The 18985-nt window shown below is 40.7% G+C and overlaps 1 protein-coding gene across 4 annotated transcripts in view; it reads left to right on the forward strand.

Annotated features, from left to right (window-relative positions):
* LOC139750199 (zinc transporter ZIP1-like) overlaps nucleotides 1-18985 on the forward strand; it is an 87127-nt gene that overhangs the window by 57871 nt on the left and 10271 nt on the right. For all 4 annotated transcript variants that reach the window (XM_071664658.1, XM_071664647.1, XM_071664636.1 and 1 more), the window contains one exon: nucleotides 11212-11370. In XM_071664658.1, coding sequence (XP_071520759.1) covers nucleotides 11212-11370 — 159 coding nt within the window. The remainder of the gene's footprint in view (nucleotides 1-11211; nucleotides 11371-18985) is intronic.

Raw genomic sequence — 18985 nt, forward strand, 5'->3', positions numbered from 1 at the left:
ACCAGGTGGTGATTTATATGAGCATGGAATTTAATTTGTCATGTTTTTTCTGCTTTTCAACCAGGGATGTACTAAAGTGGTAGACAGCAGGAGAGATTGCCCTGTCCCTTTGAGCTATACAGTATATATTAGATTTATCTGATATAGATGAAGATTTTATTTCTTTAAGAGTACTGTAACCCCTTTAGTCCCCCAAAAGGAAAAATGACCTTAGCTCATTGAGCTTCCTGTCATGTAAGTCATGACATATGCTGAGGCTTACAAGTTTTGAAAGCAAATCTTAGCTTAAGCTGCTCTACAATAGACCTTAGGAGAATGGGATGTTTAGGCTGAAATCTACACCCTGTGCAGGTAGACTGACAGATGCAGTCTCAGCCATATTGAAATATGACAGTAACTGCTTTCCAGTCCTAAATTGACTTAAGGTTTTTGCCATCCAATCTGTAATTACTACTGTATTAGTGAAGTCATTCTCTAATTTAGAAAGACTGAAAATCAGGTTTTTCAGCACTATGAGAGAAGATTGGTTGTAAGGTTTAGCTCTAATTGGGATGAGCAGAGACAAACTTAGTCTCGATGATGTGCCTGTAATTTTACCAGATTGATAAAAGTTCAGAAACCTGATTTTGTTAATCACCATGCAAACATGCTGTATCCCTCGCTCTTTTTAACCTGATATTTTCTTTTTTTTGTATTATACAATGAACTTTTTTTTATATTATACAATGAACACCTGAAATTTTGGCCATGTTCAATTTCTTGTCATCCATTTGTACATGCAGTGCTGGTATCACTTTTCAATCAATGATTTTATGAAAAATATGTGAGAGTAACTCACTTGTTTGATTTGGTGATTTTCCATCCACAGCATAACCTCACTGATGTACATGCATGCATGTACATCATGTGATGTACATGCATCATGTACATGCATGTGTGTATGTTTATGTATGTATTCTTAACTATGTTTTATTGGTTTAGTTATGACTTTAACCAATGAAACAATAGTGTTTGCATCACCACCTTCTGGAAAACTAACATGTTTACAGTGATGAAGTTTTCTCTTTCTGTAAATTGATGTCACTTTGTTTAATAAACAAAACCCTTGATTATTGCCATAAGTTTCCAAATTTTATCATGAATCATGATTTTATATTCATTCAGAAGGGATTGCCAGTATCATAATAAACTTTTGTGCAACATGTATTTAATATTATGAGAAATTACCCAAATTAGTGATTTATTGCAATATTTTGATAAATCCAGAAGCCCTAACTTGCCTGAAATACAGTGAAACTGTAATGATCACAATAACCAACAAAAGTGTATGAAAATTTCAGAATATTTTGGATACAAGAGAAAATTCTTATATTTTAACCACAAATGGTCATCTGATAAGGAACACCATGTGGTTATATTCTTAATGTGAGTTCTACCTAACTTGAAAATATTAAGATATTTTATAATATAATGGCCATATACATCAAAAAACATAAGTGTTACATACTGAAATGAGTGAACATACTTTGGAAGGTTTAAGAAACCTTTCACCCCATCCCATCACAATCCATTACCACCTACCTCAATCCCTCATCACCAGCATTCTCAGTAAGAGTCATTAGATATTGTTTTATATACCAGTGAAATAGCAAGAGTTATAGAATCAGAGTCCAATTTACATCATGATAGAGAATGGTATATTGAATTTTAGGAAGCTTAGATGTTTTGGGCATAGTCCATACATAGGAGTTAGATTGAAGTATATCATGGGTTTCAGTTACTCATACAGCATTCTCATACAATGACAGATGACCATATAGATGTTGCTGAAATGTGAAGCAGGGGTAAGCATTTTGTTTCTACTTGCAATGTGTTAAGTTGGTTTGGATAGGAGGGGTCTAGTGCCTTTGCAGAGAAGTGTGAGCTGAGCACATAATAGTGGGGTTGAAAGGATGGGATTTATGTTTCATTTTGTAAGTGTTGAATGTTCATGGTTGATAGGCAGCCTGTGAGTGTTCTGAGTACTGTGTTTTGTGCCATGTGCAACTCCATTGTAGTTGCTTGTGATGTGGTGGATGACCACGCAGGTGAGGTGTAGTTTTGGGTAAGTGGATGAATTTTTTGCTGGGATGCTACAGGCTTTTTCATATTGTCCAAATCTGGCACCATTTAATGTTCTTAGGTTAAGTTGATGTTGCTTTTGTGGCATGAGGAGTGAATGTCATTTGTTTATTATATGTGATGCTAGGAACAGATTGTATTTTTTGACTGAGAGTGATTAGCAGATCATTGCGACTGGAAGATGCCTGTTGGATTTGTGTCAAAAAGAATGACTGGAGACTTCTTTGGAGATGCAGACATTTTGTTCTGAGTGAGCCATTATTCTGATTGTGTAAGTACTGTTGCATATTTGCTGTTGCTTCTGTGGTTTTAGGGTGCTTTGATGCAAATAGAATGTTGTCTGCAGCTGATGGAAGGCCATGTGGAAAGCGTTTTAAAAGGGTTGGAGAAAGAACTGCTCCTTTGGCGACTCTACTGTAGACCTTAAGGATTTTGGAAGTGAAGCCTTTGTGAGTGACTCTGGCTTGACAGCTAGCTATGAAGTTAGCTAAATGCTGTGGAGGATAGTGTCAAGAATCTTTTCTGTATGTGCTGTGAGACAGTCTCAAATACTTTGTTGATGTCTGTTGCCACTAATTCTCTGTAGGAGGGGATTAATCATAAGGTTCTCAGTGAATGTAGGTTTGCGGCAGGGGTGTGTGATGTCTCCATGGTTGTTTAACTTATTTATGGATGAGGTTGTTAGGGAGGTGAATGCAAGAATTTTGGGAAGAGGGGCAAGTATGCAGTCTGTTGTGGATGAGAGAGCTTGGGAAGTGAGTCAGTTGTTGTTCACTGATGATACAGCGCTGGTGGCTGATTCATGTGAGAAACAGCAGAAGCTGGTGACTGAGTTTGGTAAAGTGTATGAAAGAAGAAAGCTGAAAGTAAATGTGAATAAGAGCAAGGTTATTAGGTACAGTAGGGTTGAGGGACAAGTCAGTTGGGAGGAAAGTTTGAATGGAGAAAAACTGGAGGAAGTGAAGTGTTTTAGATATTTGGGAGTGGATTTGGCAGCGGATGGAACCATGGAAGCAGAAAATGGAACCATGGAAAGCAAAAATGGGTATGTTTGAAGGAATAGTGGTTCCAACAATGTTATATGGTTGCGAGGCGTGGGCTATGGATAGAGTTTTGTGGAGGAGGGTGGATGTGCTGGAAATGAGATGTTTGAGGACAATATGTGGTGTGAGGTGGTTTGATCGAGTAAGTAATAATAGGGTAAGAGAGGTGTGTGGTAATGAAAAGAGTGTGGTTGAGAGAGCAGAAGAGGCTCTTTTGAAATGGTTTAGTCACATGGAGAGAATGAGTGAGGAAAGATTGACCAAGAGAATATATGTCAGAGGTGGAGGGAACGAGGAGAAGTGGGAGACCAAATTGGAGAAGGAAAGATGGAGGGAAAAAGATTTTGGGTGATCGGGGCTTGAACATGCAGGAGGGTGGAAGGCGTGCAAGGAATAGAGTGAATTGGAACGATGTAGTATACTGGGGTCAATGTGCTGTCGGTGGATTGAACCAGGGCATGTGAAGCGTCTGGGGTAAACCATGGAAAGTTCTGTGGGGCCTGGATGTGGAAAGGGAGCAGTAGTTTTGGTGCATTATTACATGACAGATAGAGACCTGAGTGTGAACGAATGTGGCCTTTGTTGTCTTTTCCTAGCGCTACCTCGCGCACATGAGGGGGGAGGGGGATGTTATTTCATGTGTGGCGGGGTGGCGATGGGAATGAATAAAGGCAGACAGTATGAATTATGTACATGCGTATATGTCCGTGTGTGTATATATATGTATACATTGAGATGTATAGGTATGTATATTTGTGTGTGTGTGGACATGGATGCATATACATGTGTATGTGGGTAGGTTGGGCCATTCTTTCGTCTGTTTCCTTGTGCTACCTCGCTAACGCGGGAGACAGTGACAAAGCAAAATGAATGAAATAAGAATATATATATATATATATCCCTGGGGATAGGGGATTAAGAATACTTCCCACGTATTCCCTGCGTGTCGTAGAAGGCGACTAAAAGGGGAGGGAGCGGGGGTCTGGAAATCCTCCCCTCTCATTTTTTTTTTAATTTTCCAAAAGAAGGAACAGAGGGGGCCAGGTGAGGATATTCCAAAAAAGGCCCAGTCCTCTGTTCTTAACGCTACCTCGCTAACACGGGAAATGGCGAATAGTTTAAAAGAAAGAAAAATATATATATGTATATATATATATATATATATTTATGTTATTGATGTTTTTTGTGTTCCTGATCATAAATAAAGATGTTTTGAATTTTGTTACATACTTTGTATTACTAGTCTAGTGTGTGATAGTACGTTTAAAGGGTTAAAGGGGTTGGTATGAGAGTAAGATCACCTGTGAGATGTGGAAACTTCCACTCTATTTCCTCTTGTCATAGGTGGTCTTCCTCCCACATTAACCCATTTAATCACACTATCATACACTGGATTGGTCAATCCAAAATATGCAATGGTGTATGTGTGTAAGGATAGGGGTAATTGGAGACATTTGCCATGGCTAACCCCTTGATGGGAGTTTTCAAAGGGAATAGGCATAAGAGATATTGATAGAATAGACCAGTCCAGTAAAAGATTTTTTCTAACAAGGTAAGTTGTAGGGTTTAGTGTGTGGTATAATAGTTGGGCAGAAAGCACCTGGCAGCATGAGAATGCTCTCTGGGCAGTTGGAGGCAGGAGTCAGACAGAGGTAAAGGTGATGCTACCCCTCTCCAGTGAAAGGATACTTCTTTACGATAAAGTAAGGATGGATTGCCTACTTTCATTACACTTTGTACATGGCACAGTGAGTCCGGTACACCACTATGAGTTCAAGTAACCTCAACATGGAAGAAACATTGCATCATCACTGGTTAGTCATTGATGAGGGTTCAAGCTTCAGGCGGTGGGTAGGCTGGCCATGAGGAAGACAAACCAAGGTGTCCTGTGGCAACAATTCTTCGAGCATAGACAAGCTCCAAGTGAGTCTATCGCACAATATTTTCACAGTGCACAGAGTCAGGTCGTAGACTGTAATTTTATGTGGCCTCAGTGCGAGTATGACATTTTGGAATATATGCTAGTGAGGAAAGTCATGGTGGACCTAACAGACATTGACCTCAAAAGAGACCTGTACCAGAACTGGGAGAGATATTTAAGGGAGGATGTGCTTTACAGCAAGTACCTTACATTTGAAAGTGCAACATGTGATGCGGAGACTCATGGACCCCATTCATTGTTAGCGTGTGGCCAAAGGCAAGAGCAGCAAGGGTAAGGAGGCCTTTATGTCAAGAGCCATGACATTGGCATTGGCAGGTGCAGTACCCTTGCTGACCATGAGAGTGGAGGTTTCCCTATTGCTCGGTTGAAGGTCGGAGTGCATTGAGGGCTTGGCAAACACAGGCGCTCACGTGTTGTTGGCAGGACCATTGCTCCTGAGGACACTTTGGCTGCAGCATCGAGACTGGACGCAACAGCCAACCTGTGGGTGAGGTCCCTGGGCAGCTACCATCTCTGGATCAAAGTCTGCGGCAGGATGATTGAGGAGGAGGTCCGAGTTGTGTAGTCTGCGAAGAAGGCATTCCTCTCCCAGACAGCGTGCAAGAGGTTGGGTTTGGATGCCTGACTTCTTCCCATTACTTAAAATCATCATGGTCAGTAGCAGTAAAGTGGCCCCTGTGACACCCCAGACATGCTGATACCCACTAGACTCCAGGCATAACCCTCCAACCACTGGAGGAGAATGTGCTTTGTCTGAAGGAGTGGCTATGCTAGCACTATTCAAGTACCACATTCAACACCACTAACTCCTTGCTGTCTGTCGTGAATGGCCCACCACACCACATTCCCCTCCTCCCTGGGACACAGCCAAATGCCTACCCCCATGCCTGCACTCATTGCAAAGCTTTAGGAGGCTGAAGTAATGCACCAGCTTGACGAGGATATGAGGAGGAGCGAGATCACTCCTGTTCCAACAGAAGTAGTGGACTGATATTCCTGCATGGTGGGGGGGTTGTGAAAAAATAACGTCCAGCTGTGGCACACTGTGGACTATTAACAGCTGAACAGGGGATGCTTCAGAGAGATGCACCACACACAAATGCCCTTCGATATGGTGTCTGGAGTCCCTTGGTGACTAGAAGAAGAGAGCAGCCACCTCACTACCTTCAAAACCGACTGGGGCAGGTACAGATAGGACACTTGGGAAGCAGACCTGAAGTACCATCAAGCATCTTGTCTTGAATGCAAGAGACATGTGCCATCACAACCCCTGGAGCTGCTAGTCCTCATGCTGCCTCTCGAGTTCCTGTTCCAAGAGGCTGTTATCGACCTGTTTCAGCCTAGCTTATGCAGACAAGCTGACAGGGTGGCTTGAAGTGGCACATCTCCCCGGAATTGTCTCAAGTGCAGTTATTGCAAGGCTGCTCACCTTCTTCAGGGGATTGAAAGCACCCAATAAAATCGCCTCGGATGGGGGCACCAGTCTAGACAGCGAGGCAATGGAAGCTTTCTACAAAATATGGGGAATTATGGCATGCATCTCTTCAGCCCACTTCCCCCAGTCCAGTGGACATGCCGAAGCAGCGGTAAAGGCAGCCAAACAGGTTTTGAGGGGCAACACTGATGTTGGAGGTAGCCACATAACAGCAAAGCAACATAGGCTATGCTCCAGTATCTCAGCACCCCTGTAAGAGAGGGGAATGAGTCACCCGCATAGCTGGCAGTAAAAAGACAGTTATGAGATGGTGTCCTGGCACCCTGGCAACATTATCTGATAAACCAGTGATGGACAACTGCTCTGTGAAACAGGAAGTGGGCCATAGCAGAAAGCCAGGCTCTTGTGCAGGCAGCCTAGCAGGTGATGCTGCTACACTGCCCCAGCTGTCCAAAGGCACTCCTGTCTGCATGCGGGACATTGCTTCAAAATTGTTGGACAGGTCAGGCATGGTAGTGGAGGTGACGCCACATTGACAATACTCAGTGAAGCTGGACGGCTGTGGCTGCCTGTCTTTGCAAAACTGATGTCACCTATGCTCCTGGGTTTTGCTGATCCCCACGACACCTGTGGGTCAAGGGGAGTACCCACCAGCAGTGGCTTCACCCCCAGTTGTGGCCGCACCCAGCCTCAAGTGGCAGTGCCCTCACCATGTGAGACACCGCCCTGCTTATTTCCAAGATTATGCTTGTGGTGGCTCCTGTGAAGAATGAGCACTATAATTTTTGTCATTTTTGTTCTGCTCGCATGGAAAGGAAGTGTCTTATTGCTAAGCAGTGATTTGTGTTCATATTTGCTTTATTCCTTGTCATATTTTGATTTTATTCTCTTTTTTGTTTTCTTGCTTTTAGTTTTGACGTTGCTTTGACAAATTGTCACATTTAGTTACCGAAATCTCGTGAGGGGGTGTACGCTTTAGTGTCTGGTACGATAGTTTGGTGGAAGGCACCTTGCAGCGTGGGAATGCTCGCCGGGCAGTTGGAGGCAGGAGTCAGACAGAGGTAGAGATGATGTTACCCCTCTCCAGTGAAAGGATATCTCTTTATAATGAAATGAAGATGGATTGCCTACTTTCATTACACCTCATACATAAGTTAACCCTTATAATTTATATTTTTTACTCTTGTATTCATAAAGAAAAAGGAAAACAGTTCTTTGCACCTTTGGGTAGAGGCAGTAAAATCCAATTGAACACTGAAGGGTTTAAATGTCATTGACATGTAAACATGTAAATGCTTAGCATTACACCTAAGTTTTAACCTTTATGCTGCTCAGGACCTCATATATGGAATCATGAGGACTGCTCTCAACCTCATATAAGGCATATATAGTTACTGCCTACATTTGAATTCCCAGTTGATGGTTGATTCTACCACTTATCCACAGATGTCACTAACAGGCTATCACCATAACTAGAAAAAGTTCATGCATTTCAGTCATCCACAGGTCATCAAAGAAAGAGCACGTATGTTATCTTGGTGTTAAACCAGATTTACATACCCACTATTTTAGTCATTTCTAGAATAAAAGAAATTTTCACTAGTACTGGTGCTTACATTTTTGATGAAAATATTTTGTATTTATTCATGTAAAAGGGTTAGCTAAATATGTAAATAGTATGCATGGTAAGTATGTATGGTGAGTAAGAAATATGTAAATGATGTATTAAGGAAGTGTGAAATCAAATCTGAAAAAAACTGTAAATGTGATTAGGTGTAAGTAGAATGAAATTATTTGTAGAAAAAAACATGATTATCATATTCTTGCAAAGATAAAGAATGTCCATACCACTCACTTAAGTCCTGCCCCTTCCACTTAACTTCACCCACCATACCCACCATCATAGAGGATAGTAGATTATTTCTGGTGATACTTTTTCAATAACATTTGGATTAGACTTATTATTTAAGGAAAAAAAAGTTAGATTTTCTTTTTTTTTTTTTTTTAGATTTTGGGGAAGGTGATTTTTGAGGGATTACACAGTAGATGGTCTAGATATCTGTAGTACATCAGATTTAGATTGTTCAAAATAGATGTTTTATTCAAATCTCCAACCCCCTTGCTTTCACCCCTTTAAGCTGCCTTATGTGATATGAATCATGGGTACCAGTACAGGTTGAGTATCCCTTATCCAAAATGCCAGGGACCAGAGTGTTTCGGATTTGGGATTTTTTTCTCAGATTTTGGAATATTTGCATATACATAATATCTTGAATCTAAACACAAAATACATTTATGTTTCATATACACCTTATGCAAATAGCCTGAAGGTAATCTATATAATGTTTTTTAATAATTTTGCACATAAAACGAAGTTTGTGCAACACTGAACCATCAGGAATCTATGGTGTCACAACCTCTGCCACCCATGTGGATGATTATGATCTGAGTTGTTTGGCATCACCTTCATTCCTGACTCTGAATTTATATGCTCCTGATAAGCAATCATTTTCTTACACTTATTCACACATAGTTACTTGATAGTAAAATTATGTGAAATACCATTAATACATTAATAACTTTGAAAAGCAAATGGATTTGTATGTAGCATTTATGGATCTGGAGAAGGCATATGATAGAGTTGATAGAGATGCTCTGTGGAAGGTACTAAGAATATATGGTGTGGGAGGCAAGTTGTTAGAAGCAGTGAAATGTTTTTATCGAGGAATGTAAGGCATGTGTACGTGTAGGAAGAGAGGAAAGTGCTTGGTTTTCAGTGAATGTAGGTTTGCAGCAGGGGTTTGTGATGTCTCCTTGGTTGTTTAATTTGTTTATGGATGGGGTTGTTAGGGAGGTGAATGCAAGAGTTTTGGAAAGAGGGGCAAGCATGCAGTCTGTTGGGATGAGAGAGCTTGGGAAGTGAGTCAGTTGTTGTTCACTGATGATACAGTGCTGGTAGCTGATTCATGTGAGAAACTGCAGAAGCTGGTGACTGAGTATGGTAAAGTGTGTGAAAGAAGAAAGTTAAGAGTAAATGTGAATAAGAGCAAGGTTATTAGGTACAGTAGGGTTGAGGGTCAAGTCACTCAGGAGGTAAGTTTGAATGGAGAAAAACTGGAGGAAGTAAAGTGTTTTAGATAACTGGGAGTGGATCTGGCAGCGGATGGAACCATGGAAGCAGAAGTGAATCATAGGGTGGGGGAGGGGGCGAAAATCCTGGGAGCCTTGAAGAATGTGTGGAAGTCGAGAACATTATCTCGGAAAGCAAAAATGGGTATGTTTGAAGGAATAGTGGTTCCAACAATGTTGTATGGTTGCGAGGTGTGGGCTATGGATAGAGTAGTGCGCAGGAGGGTGGATGTGCTGGAAATGAGATGTTTGAGGACAATATGTGGTGTGAGGTGGTTTGATCGAGTAAGTAATGTAAGGGTAAGAGAGATGTGTGGAAATAAGAAGAGCGTGGTTGAGAGAGCAGAAGAGGGTGTTTTGAAATGGTTTGGGCACATGGAGAGAACGAGTGAGGAAAGATTGACCAAGGGGATACATGTGTCGGAGGTGGGGGGAACGAGGAGAAGTGGGAGACCAAATTGGAGGTGGAAAGATGGAGTGAAAAAGATTTTGAGTGATCGGGGCCTGAACATGCAGGAGGGTGAAAGGCGGGCAAGGAATAGAATGAATTGGATCGATGTCGTATACCGGGATCGACGTGCTGTCAATGGATTGAATCAGGGCATGTGAAGCGTCTGGGGTAAACCATGGAAAGTTGTGTGGGGCCTGGATGTGGAAAGGGAGCTGTGGTTTCGGGCATTATTGCATGACAGCTAGAGACTGAGTGTAAACAAATGGGGCCTTTGTTGTCTTTTCCTAGCGCTACCTCACACACATGAGGGGGAGGGTGATGTTATTTCCATGTGTGGCGAGGTGGCGATGGGAATGAATAAAGGCAGACAGTGTGAATTGTGTGCATGTGTATATATGTCTGTGTCTGTGTGTGTATATATATGTGTACATTGAGATGTATGGGTATGTATATTTACATGTGGGGACGTGTATGTATATACATGTGTATGGGGGTGGGTTGGGCCATTTCTTTCGTCTGTTTCCTTGCGCTGCCTCGTAAACGTGGGAGACCGACAAAGCAAAATAAATGAGTGAATAAATACCATTAATACAATGAAAATATAATGTGTTTAGGAGTGGAATTTTCCACTTGTAATGTCATGTTGCCACTCGAAAAGTTTCGAATTTTGGAGCATTTCTGTTTTTGGATTTTTGGATTAGGGATGCTTGATCTGTAGTAGTCTTTCTCATTTCTACCCTTGGATTACCTGAGTAAATTAAGTTTGCAAATTTTTTTCATTATGAAAGATGACTGACAGTGTCACTTAATCACTTTCCTGGATTGGCAGCTGAATTTGTTGAACAGGCATTAGAAATATTAGCATTACCTATGAATATATGAATCTTAATTCTTTTACGTTTGTTTGTAGAATGTTTTTTGCATCACATTAACTGAGTATGCCTTAATAGCTCATGTAAACTTCCACTTTCAGTTTGATGGTGTCTGGTCAGTAAACCAGATTTGAACAAAGAGTCCATGTTTAATGTCCTTACTTGAAATCATTCTGTTTTTTTGAGATAAAGAGATTTGTAGATACACTTTTTCACAGATGTTGACTGCCAACATGTTCTTCTGTGTGACATCACCATTGGGTGTAGGAATTGGCATGGGAATCACGGAGTTGCAAGCATCATTTACGACTGCAGCTGTTTCTGGCTCACTCCAGGGTATAGCCTGTGGCACATTCCTCTATGTAACATTTTTTGAGGTAAGTTTTTGTAAAGGAACACCATATCTTGCTTAAACCCAGAATGACAAGATGAATCTTGATTTTGGCAGATGATGAGGCACACCTTGAAAACCAGTGTATCTTATTATCATTTGATTGTCCTTTGGCTGTAGATGCACATTTTAGTTTCCATCCACTGACAATGGTCATGTTAAGAAGATAGAATTTTACTCGTTTCTTTGGACCAGGGAACCTCAAATGAGTGGAACACTTAATGGATTTAGGAAAGGAAGAGGGTTTTTTTACATCATTTTTCCACAGGTAGGTAATAAAAATTGGTCTTGAAAGAAAGTTCATAAAGTTGATTTAAAAATATATAGTGATGCTGATAAGAGAGGCTTTTAGGATGTTTATACCCTGAGGATGTGCATGGGAGACATGTAAATGCTGTTCAGAACTTTAATTCAGGTGAAAGATCTCCTGTTTGAATATCCATTGTCCCAAAACATTCTAAATCTGTATGTCTAACCATTTAAGATTCCTGCCAGAATGGCACCTGAATTTCTGAAGTTTGAATTAGAGTTGAGAGTGCTCAATGCTTTTCTCAGATATTTCTATGGTTTTTGCCCATGTTCTACCCCTATAATGGCTCCCAATAGGCTTTCAAACCTGCAGCACTTCACCTGTGTAATCAAACTTGGATGTAATTTATACTATTTTGAAGTGAAAGCAAGAATGAATATTGGATAAGTACCCCAAATCATTTTTTTTATTGGTTTGCATAGTATTTGTACAGTATATACTTAGATATGTTTCATATATAATTAATGATTAAATGCTGAAAAATCCAAACTAAGATTGTTATTTGTAATCAGGAAAAAATATGAAATCAGAACACTGCTCAGTTCCAAGGAATTTGGAGTGGATATCTTCTTTATAGAGACAGTTTCCTATATATTGTTGGTATAAGTGAATGGTTTGAAATGAAAGTGAGAGTGCATTTTAGTTCTGCAATGGCACCATGGTCATGTTATGTTTTAATGTGCAAGACTATACAACTTGAGAGTGAGATGATAGTGACTATCTGTCTGTCTATCTGTCTATATCTCTGATGCCTGTTCCAAGTGGAACTCCCTCAGAGGGATGGCCATGGCAATAATGCCTCCATAACTAGTGAGCCCCAGTTCCACGTATTAGCCTTTAGTGCCTCACCCTTAACAGGCCACTGGCAGAGGGCATCTATAGTGCAGTGTTGTCAGAGGATCCTACCTAACACTCCAGATGACTACATCTACCTGATGTTCCTTCTTACTACTTCTATGTAATGATTCTACCTAGTGATCCTTCCCTAAATGTTCCTCCCTAGTATTTCTATTTACTGCTCTTACCATTTTGCCAAAGACAAGCCATCATGTAGTGTTCACTACAGGAAAATCTGGAGTTACGTATTCCCTGCATGTTGTAGAAGGCGACTAAAAGGGGAGGGAGCAGGTGGCTGGAAATCCTCCTCTCTCTTTTTTTTCTAATTTTCCAAAAGAAGGAACAGAGAAGGGGGCCAGGTGACGATATTCCCTCAAAGGCCCAGTCCTCTGTTCTTAACGTTACCACGTGAAAAGAAGAGATTGTATGCTTAGGGAGTAAATGTCAGTAATCTACGTTTGGGTGAGTCAAAAAGAAAAGACAGCTACTTGGGTCAGAGTAATGCAGTGTGACACCCTCTGAAATGCTGGCTAACCACCACTACTTTGTGTCTTGTCCAGCCTATTCTCATTGTGAGCTGCTTAATGATTGAAATGTTTCAGGATTGAGAGACAAGAGGTAGATAATGTACTTAATGTCATCACACTCTTTCTCTTCTGTTTTAATTTTTTAATTTTGTCCATCACAAGAAGGCGGAGGAGATGAAGGAAATACTTCTATCTTTTTGTAGTCCCTTTTACTATATCATTTCAGGCCTGGCCTACGTTAAGACTTGTCCATGACTGGAGCCTTTTTCATTAGAAAATAAGCAGACTTGCTAATTAGGTAATGCAAGGGAGAAACATTGGAAGTGCACAGGAAACTTTAATGAAGAAAATCAACTACATATTGTTTGAAAAGCTGCATGATAGAGCGCTTGTCCCAACTAAGAGGCTAGGATATGAAGCGACACTCCTAGGTCCAATTAGTTAAAAAGTTATTGATGTAGGGGGTAGTGTAGATGGAATTATGAGAATAGATAGTATAAGTAATGAGGAAGTTATTTAATGAAAAATACTTAGATAGCCTTTTTCCTTGCCATCATTTTTTTTATCCCTTTTAAATTTTCCTGCTATAGCAAGCTAGCGCCAGGAACAGATGAAAAACTGCATTATTTTTTCACAGTACAAGGGATTAAGAAGGGTGGTATGAAAAGTGCTGAGATAACAGTCTATTTTACTCATATTATTTATGTATATTTTTTTCACCTTGCATTAGTGAGGTAACACCAAGAACAACAGATGAAGAGCCTATTCATTTTTTCTCACCATCTCTCTAGCTGTCATTTATAATACACTGAAACCAGAACCATCTGCCTACAATAAAGCCAACAGATGACCTCTCTGTGGTTTCCCCTAACCACTTCATTTGCCTTGTTTCAACCTGTTGACAGATGATTTCCCCCTTTATACCAATGCTATCAATCCTATGTACATCTCGCAACCTCTTGTACATTCAGGCCTCAATAACTGAAAGCCTCTTTTGTTCCATCCTCCATTTTCTGTCTCGGTGTACACACCTTCTTGGTTTTTGTTATTATTATTTTCTTTTCTTTCATACTTGTTTAGTGTTTCCTGCAATAGCACAGTAGTGCCATGAGCAGTTGAAGGAAAGGCCTTATTCACCCTCATCTGTTCTCTAGACATCATTTGTAATACACCATCACCACAACCCCCCATCCACTAATAGGCCTCACAGACCTGCCCATGGTTTTCCCAGCTGGTTTTAGTCCATTGACAGCTCATTGACCCCTGTTTACCACTTTGCTTCAGTTCACTCTATCCCATATACACCTTTCACCCCTCTGCATGTTCAGGCCCTGAGCACTCAAAAGCCTTTTCACTCCATCCTTCCATCTCCAGTTCATTCTCCCCCCTTCTCCTTATCCCATCCTCCTCAGGCACATAAGTCCTCTTTGTCATCCTCTCCTCTCTCATGCTGTCCTGACCATTTCATTGGATCCTTATCATCTCTTTCAACCATACTCCTCTTATTACCACACCTCTCTCATACCTTATCGTTACTTACTTGGGTAACCCTCCTCACACTTTTCCTCAAACGTTTTGTTTCCAATACATTCACCCTCTTCTGTACACTCTCATCTATAGCACATACTCACATTCATACAACACTGCCAGGACTACTTTACCTTCATACATACCTATTTTTGCCCTTCCAGATGATGACCTCTCTTTCCACTCTATCAAACACCTACATTTGTCCCATTTGTCTTTATACAGTGGAATTATACTTGCATTCCGTGAAGCCTCAGGCACCTCAACATGATTCATCCATTTATTGAGAGTACTAATCAATCAATTAGCAACACAGTCACCCCATTTCTTCAGAAATTGCTGTACAGCACTATCCACTAATAATTATTATTAGTGATGTGAAGAGATCAAATGGGAGGATCATTGAAGGGGGAAGATGGGGAAATGTCAACAGGTAAGGAAGAGGTAGAAAAGAGATGAAGTGAGTATTCTGAGGATCTGTTGAATGTGTAATGTTAATGTGGCAGATGTAGTGGATGTTTCAGTCGTGGAGGTATGCAGAGTGAGAGAGTGATGGCAAGTGGCATGTGAAAAGAGAAAAGGTGGTGAAAGTTTCACATAAAATGAAGAATGTCAAGGCAGCTTTAGTGGTTGGGATTGTAGCTGAAGTCCTCAAAAATGGAGGTTACAGTTTGTTGATTGGTTAGTTAGGATATTTGATGTATTTTATATATGGCTTAAGGAGAGGTTCAAGAGGATTGACAGAATGCATGTATAATGCCATTGTATAAAGATAAGAGGGACATAAATTGATGTTCAAGTTACAGAGGTATGAATTTAAATGTAAACAGGTAAGTTATATGGGAGAGTAGTGATTGAGAGGGTGGTGGCAAATACAAAGCATCCAATAGGGGAGGAACAAATTAGCTTGAGAAGTGGTTGCAGATTTGTGAAACAGGTGTTTGCTTTGAATAATTTTTGTGAGACATTTAAAGAAAAAGGAAGGGAATGATTTGTATGTGGCTTTAATGAGCTAGAGATGCTTTTTGGAAGGTGATACAAATATAAAATGTGAGAGTAAAGTACTTGAGGCACTGAGGAGCTATTCATTACCAAGAGAGGAAGGTGTGTGCGACACGGAAGAGAGGAGGGTGAGTGGTTTCAGGTGGCAGTGAATCTGCAACAGGGTTGTGTAATATTTTCATGGCAGTTTGATATATTTATGGATTGGGTGGTGAGGGAGGTGAATATGAGGGACTTAGAGAGAGAGGCAGATGTGCATTCTGTTGGGGGTGGGAGTGCCTTAGAGATGAGTCAGTTGCTGTTTGCTGATGACACACCTCTGGTGGAAGAAACTGCAGAGGTTAGATTTTGGAATTTGGAGACTGTTTGAAAGGAGGAAACTGAGAGTTAATGTGAGTAAAGAAATGTTGTTTAGTTTAGAAGGGGATAGAGATAAATCATTTGGAGTGTGAGTTTTTATGAAGAGAACCTAAAAAAAGTGGTGTTTTAGTTACCTAGGAGTGGACATGGCAGGTGATGGAATCATTAGAGGGGCTAAGATCATCGACATGTCACTTACAGAGGAAACTGTGAAAAAGTATGAAAAAAATTATTAATTGCATTTCTTTTTTTTTTTTTACCACCACTACATGAGCCTATTTGCCCCCTTTTAATGCTGTGGACATCAGTCTGCTAATACATAATTCGGTGCTGTGAATGTCAGTCTGCAGACATACCTTCCTACTGCAAGTTTAATGCTGTACACATTTTTATGCTCTATTAGTAACCCAAGCAGAGATTGAGTCACTGAATCTGCTTGTGGGTCAATAAATTGTAGGTAATTTTGGTGGGCAGTTGTGTGTCTTCACTAGGGACTTGCCAAGTCTCTGGCACTCACCACTACCTGCAGTCTCCGCCACCGTGCCCTTGCCACATCCATACCACGTTAACTTAAGATTTGCCACTCTGATGAATTCTTTTCATCAACTTCAAATAATTTACTTTTGATTTGTAAGAAGATAACAAAGGTTCTAATAGTTTTTCTGCAAATAATTACATGTAAGTGTATGTAACTTGCATATAGAGGAATGACCTATGTGGTAGATAGTGATTTTCCTAACCAAGGAAGATTTTGATTTGTAGAGTGGTGAGAGTAAGTGACCTTGGAAAGGAAACTTGTGTGAAGAAATACCAGGAGAGATTGAGTGTAGAATGGCAAAAGGTGAGAGCAAATGAAGTGAGGGGAGTGGTTGAGGAATGGTATGTATTTAGGTAAGCAGTGATAGCATGTGCAAGAGATGCATGTGGCATGAGGAAGGTGGGAGGTGGGCATATTAGAATGGGTAATGAGTAGTGGGATGAAGAGGTACAGTTGCTTGTGGAATAGAAAAGAGAAGCATTTGGGTGGTACTTACAAGGAAGGAGTGCAAATGACTGGGAGATGTATAAGAGAAAGAAACAAGGCCAGGAAGGTGCAAAGGTTGAAAAAAGAGGGCAAATGAGAGTTGTGGCCATATTGTATCATTAAACTTTAGGGACAGTGAAAATATGTTTTGGAAGGAGGTAAATAATGTATGAAAGAAAAGAGAACAAATGGGAACATCGGCGAAGGGGCAAGGGGGAAGTGATAACAGATAGTGATGGAGTGAGGAAGAGATGTTAGTGAATATTTTGAAGGATTGTTGAATGTGTTTGATGATAGAGTGGCAGGTGTGCAGTGTAAGAGAGTCCAGGAGGGTGGTTTGGTGAAGAGAGAAAAGGTGGTGAAATCATTGTGGAAGATGAAATCCAACAAGGCAATGGAACTCAGTGGTATTGCAGTTGAATTCATTAAGAAAGGGGATGACTGTGTTGTTGATTGGTTGGTAAGGATATTCAATGTATGTATGGATCATGGTGAAGTGCCTGAGGATTGGCAAAATGCATGTATAGTTCCATTGTATAAAGACAAAGGGGATAAAGGTGAGTGTTTAAAATACAGAGGCATAAGTATGTTGAGTACACCTGGAAAATTTTGTGGGAGGGTATTGATTGAGAGGGTGAAGGCATGTACAGAGCCTCAGATTAGGGGAAGAGCAGTGTGGTTTCAGAAGTGGTAGAGGATGTGTGGATCAGGTATTTTCATTGAAGGATGTGTATTAGAAATACTTAGAAAAATAGATGAATTTGCGTGTGGCCTTTATGGATCTGGGGAAGGCATATTACGGATTTGATTGAGATGCTCTGTAGAAGGTATTAAAAATGTATAGTGTGGGAGGTAAGTATACTTCACAGAGGAAACCAAGTGAAAGTATAGATTGTGTAAAACCATATAGAGTGAAAGAAGAAAGTGTACTAAATTGTACTTTGGAAAAGGGGGGGAGAAAGACTGGAAGAAGTGAGGGAATTTAAGTATGTAGGAGCTGTCTTGGGTAAGTGTGGTGATATGGGAGGAGAGATAAGGAAGAGAGCAGTACAGAGTAGAAAAGGCACTGGGTCCCTTAATAGAATGATGAAGGGTAGAGTGAAGAGAGGATTAAGGGCCAGCATAGTCCTCCCAACCCTGACCTATTCAGCCGAAACATGGACATGGAATGAGTCACAGATGTCAAGAATCCAGGCTGTGGAAATGAGCTATTTGAGAAGAGCATGTGGTGTGACTAGATGGAATGAAGAAAGAAATGAAGGGGTGTATGAGAGATGTGGTATGGCAGGGAATGCAAAAGGAATGAATTGTGGAGTGGTAGAATGGGTGAAACAAAATACTTCAAGATGGTTTGGGCATGTGAAAAGAATACAAGACTGGGATTTTACAATGAGTGTATGATAGTACAGTTAAAGGGGTTGGTATGCATGGAAGACCACCTATGACATGGGCAAATAGATTGGAGAAATACTGGGGGGAGAGAAATAGTGGAAGAATGCGTGGAATGGTGTATGCGAGGGAGGCATATAAGGACAGGGATAAGTGGAGACTCTTTTGCCGTGGCCAGTCCTTGATGGGAGTTCCTGGAGGAACAGGCATCAGAGATATAGATAGATAGATAGATAGATAGATAGGGAGGTAAGCTGCTAGAAGCAGAGAAGTTTTTATCAAGGGTGTAAGGCATGTATATGAGTAGGAAGAGAGGAAAGTGATTAGTACCCAGTGAAGGTCAGGTCTGCAGCAGGAGTGTGTGATGTCACCATGGTTGTTTAATTTGTTTATGGATGAGGTGTTTAGGGAGATAAATGCAAGAGTTTTGGAGAGAGAGGGTGATTATGCAGTCTGTTGGGGATGAGGGGGGCCTAGGAAGTTAGTTAGTTGCTGTTTGCTGATGAATCAGCACTGGTGGGTGATTTGAGTGAGAAACTGCAGAAGATGGTGACTGAGTTTGGAAAAGTGTGTGAAAGGAGAAAGTCAGAGTTTATTTAGGAAGCTGTGTCAAGACAAGATGCAA

Source organism: Panulirus ornatus, chromosome 1 (assembly GCF_036320965.1).
Source record: "Panulirus ornatus isolate Po-2019 chromosome 1, ASM3632096v1, whole genome shotgun sequence".
Classification (NCBI taxonomy): Eukaryota; Metazoa; Arthropoda; class Malacostraca; order Decapoda; family Palinuridae; genus Panulirus; species Panulirus ornatus.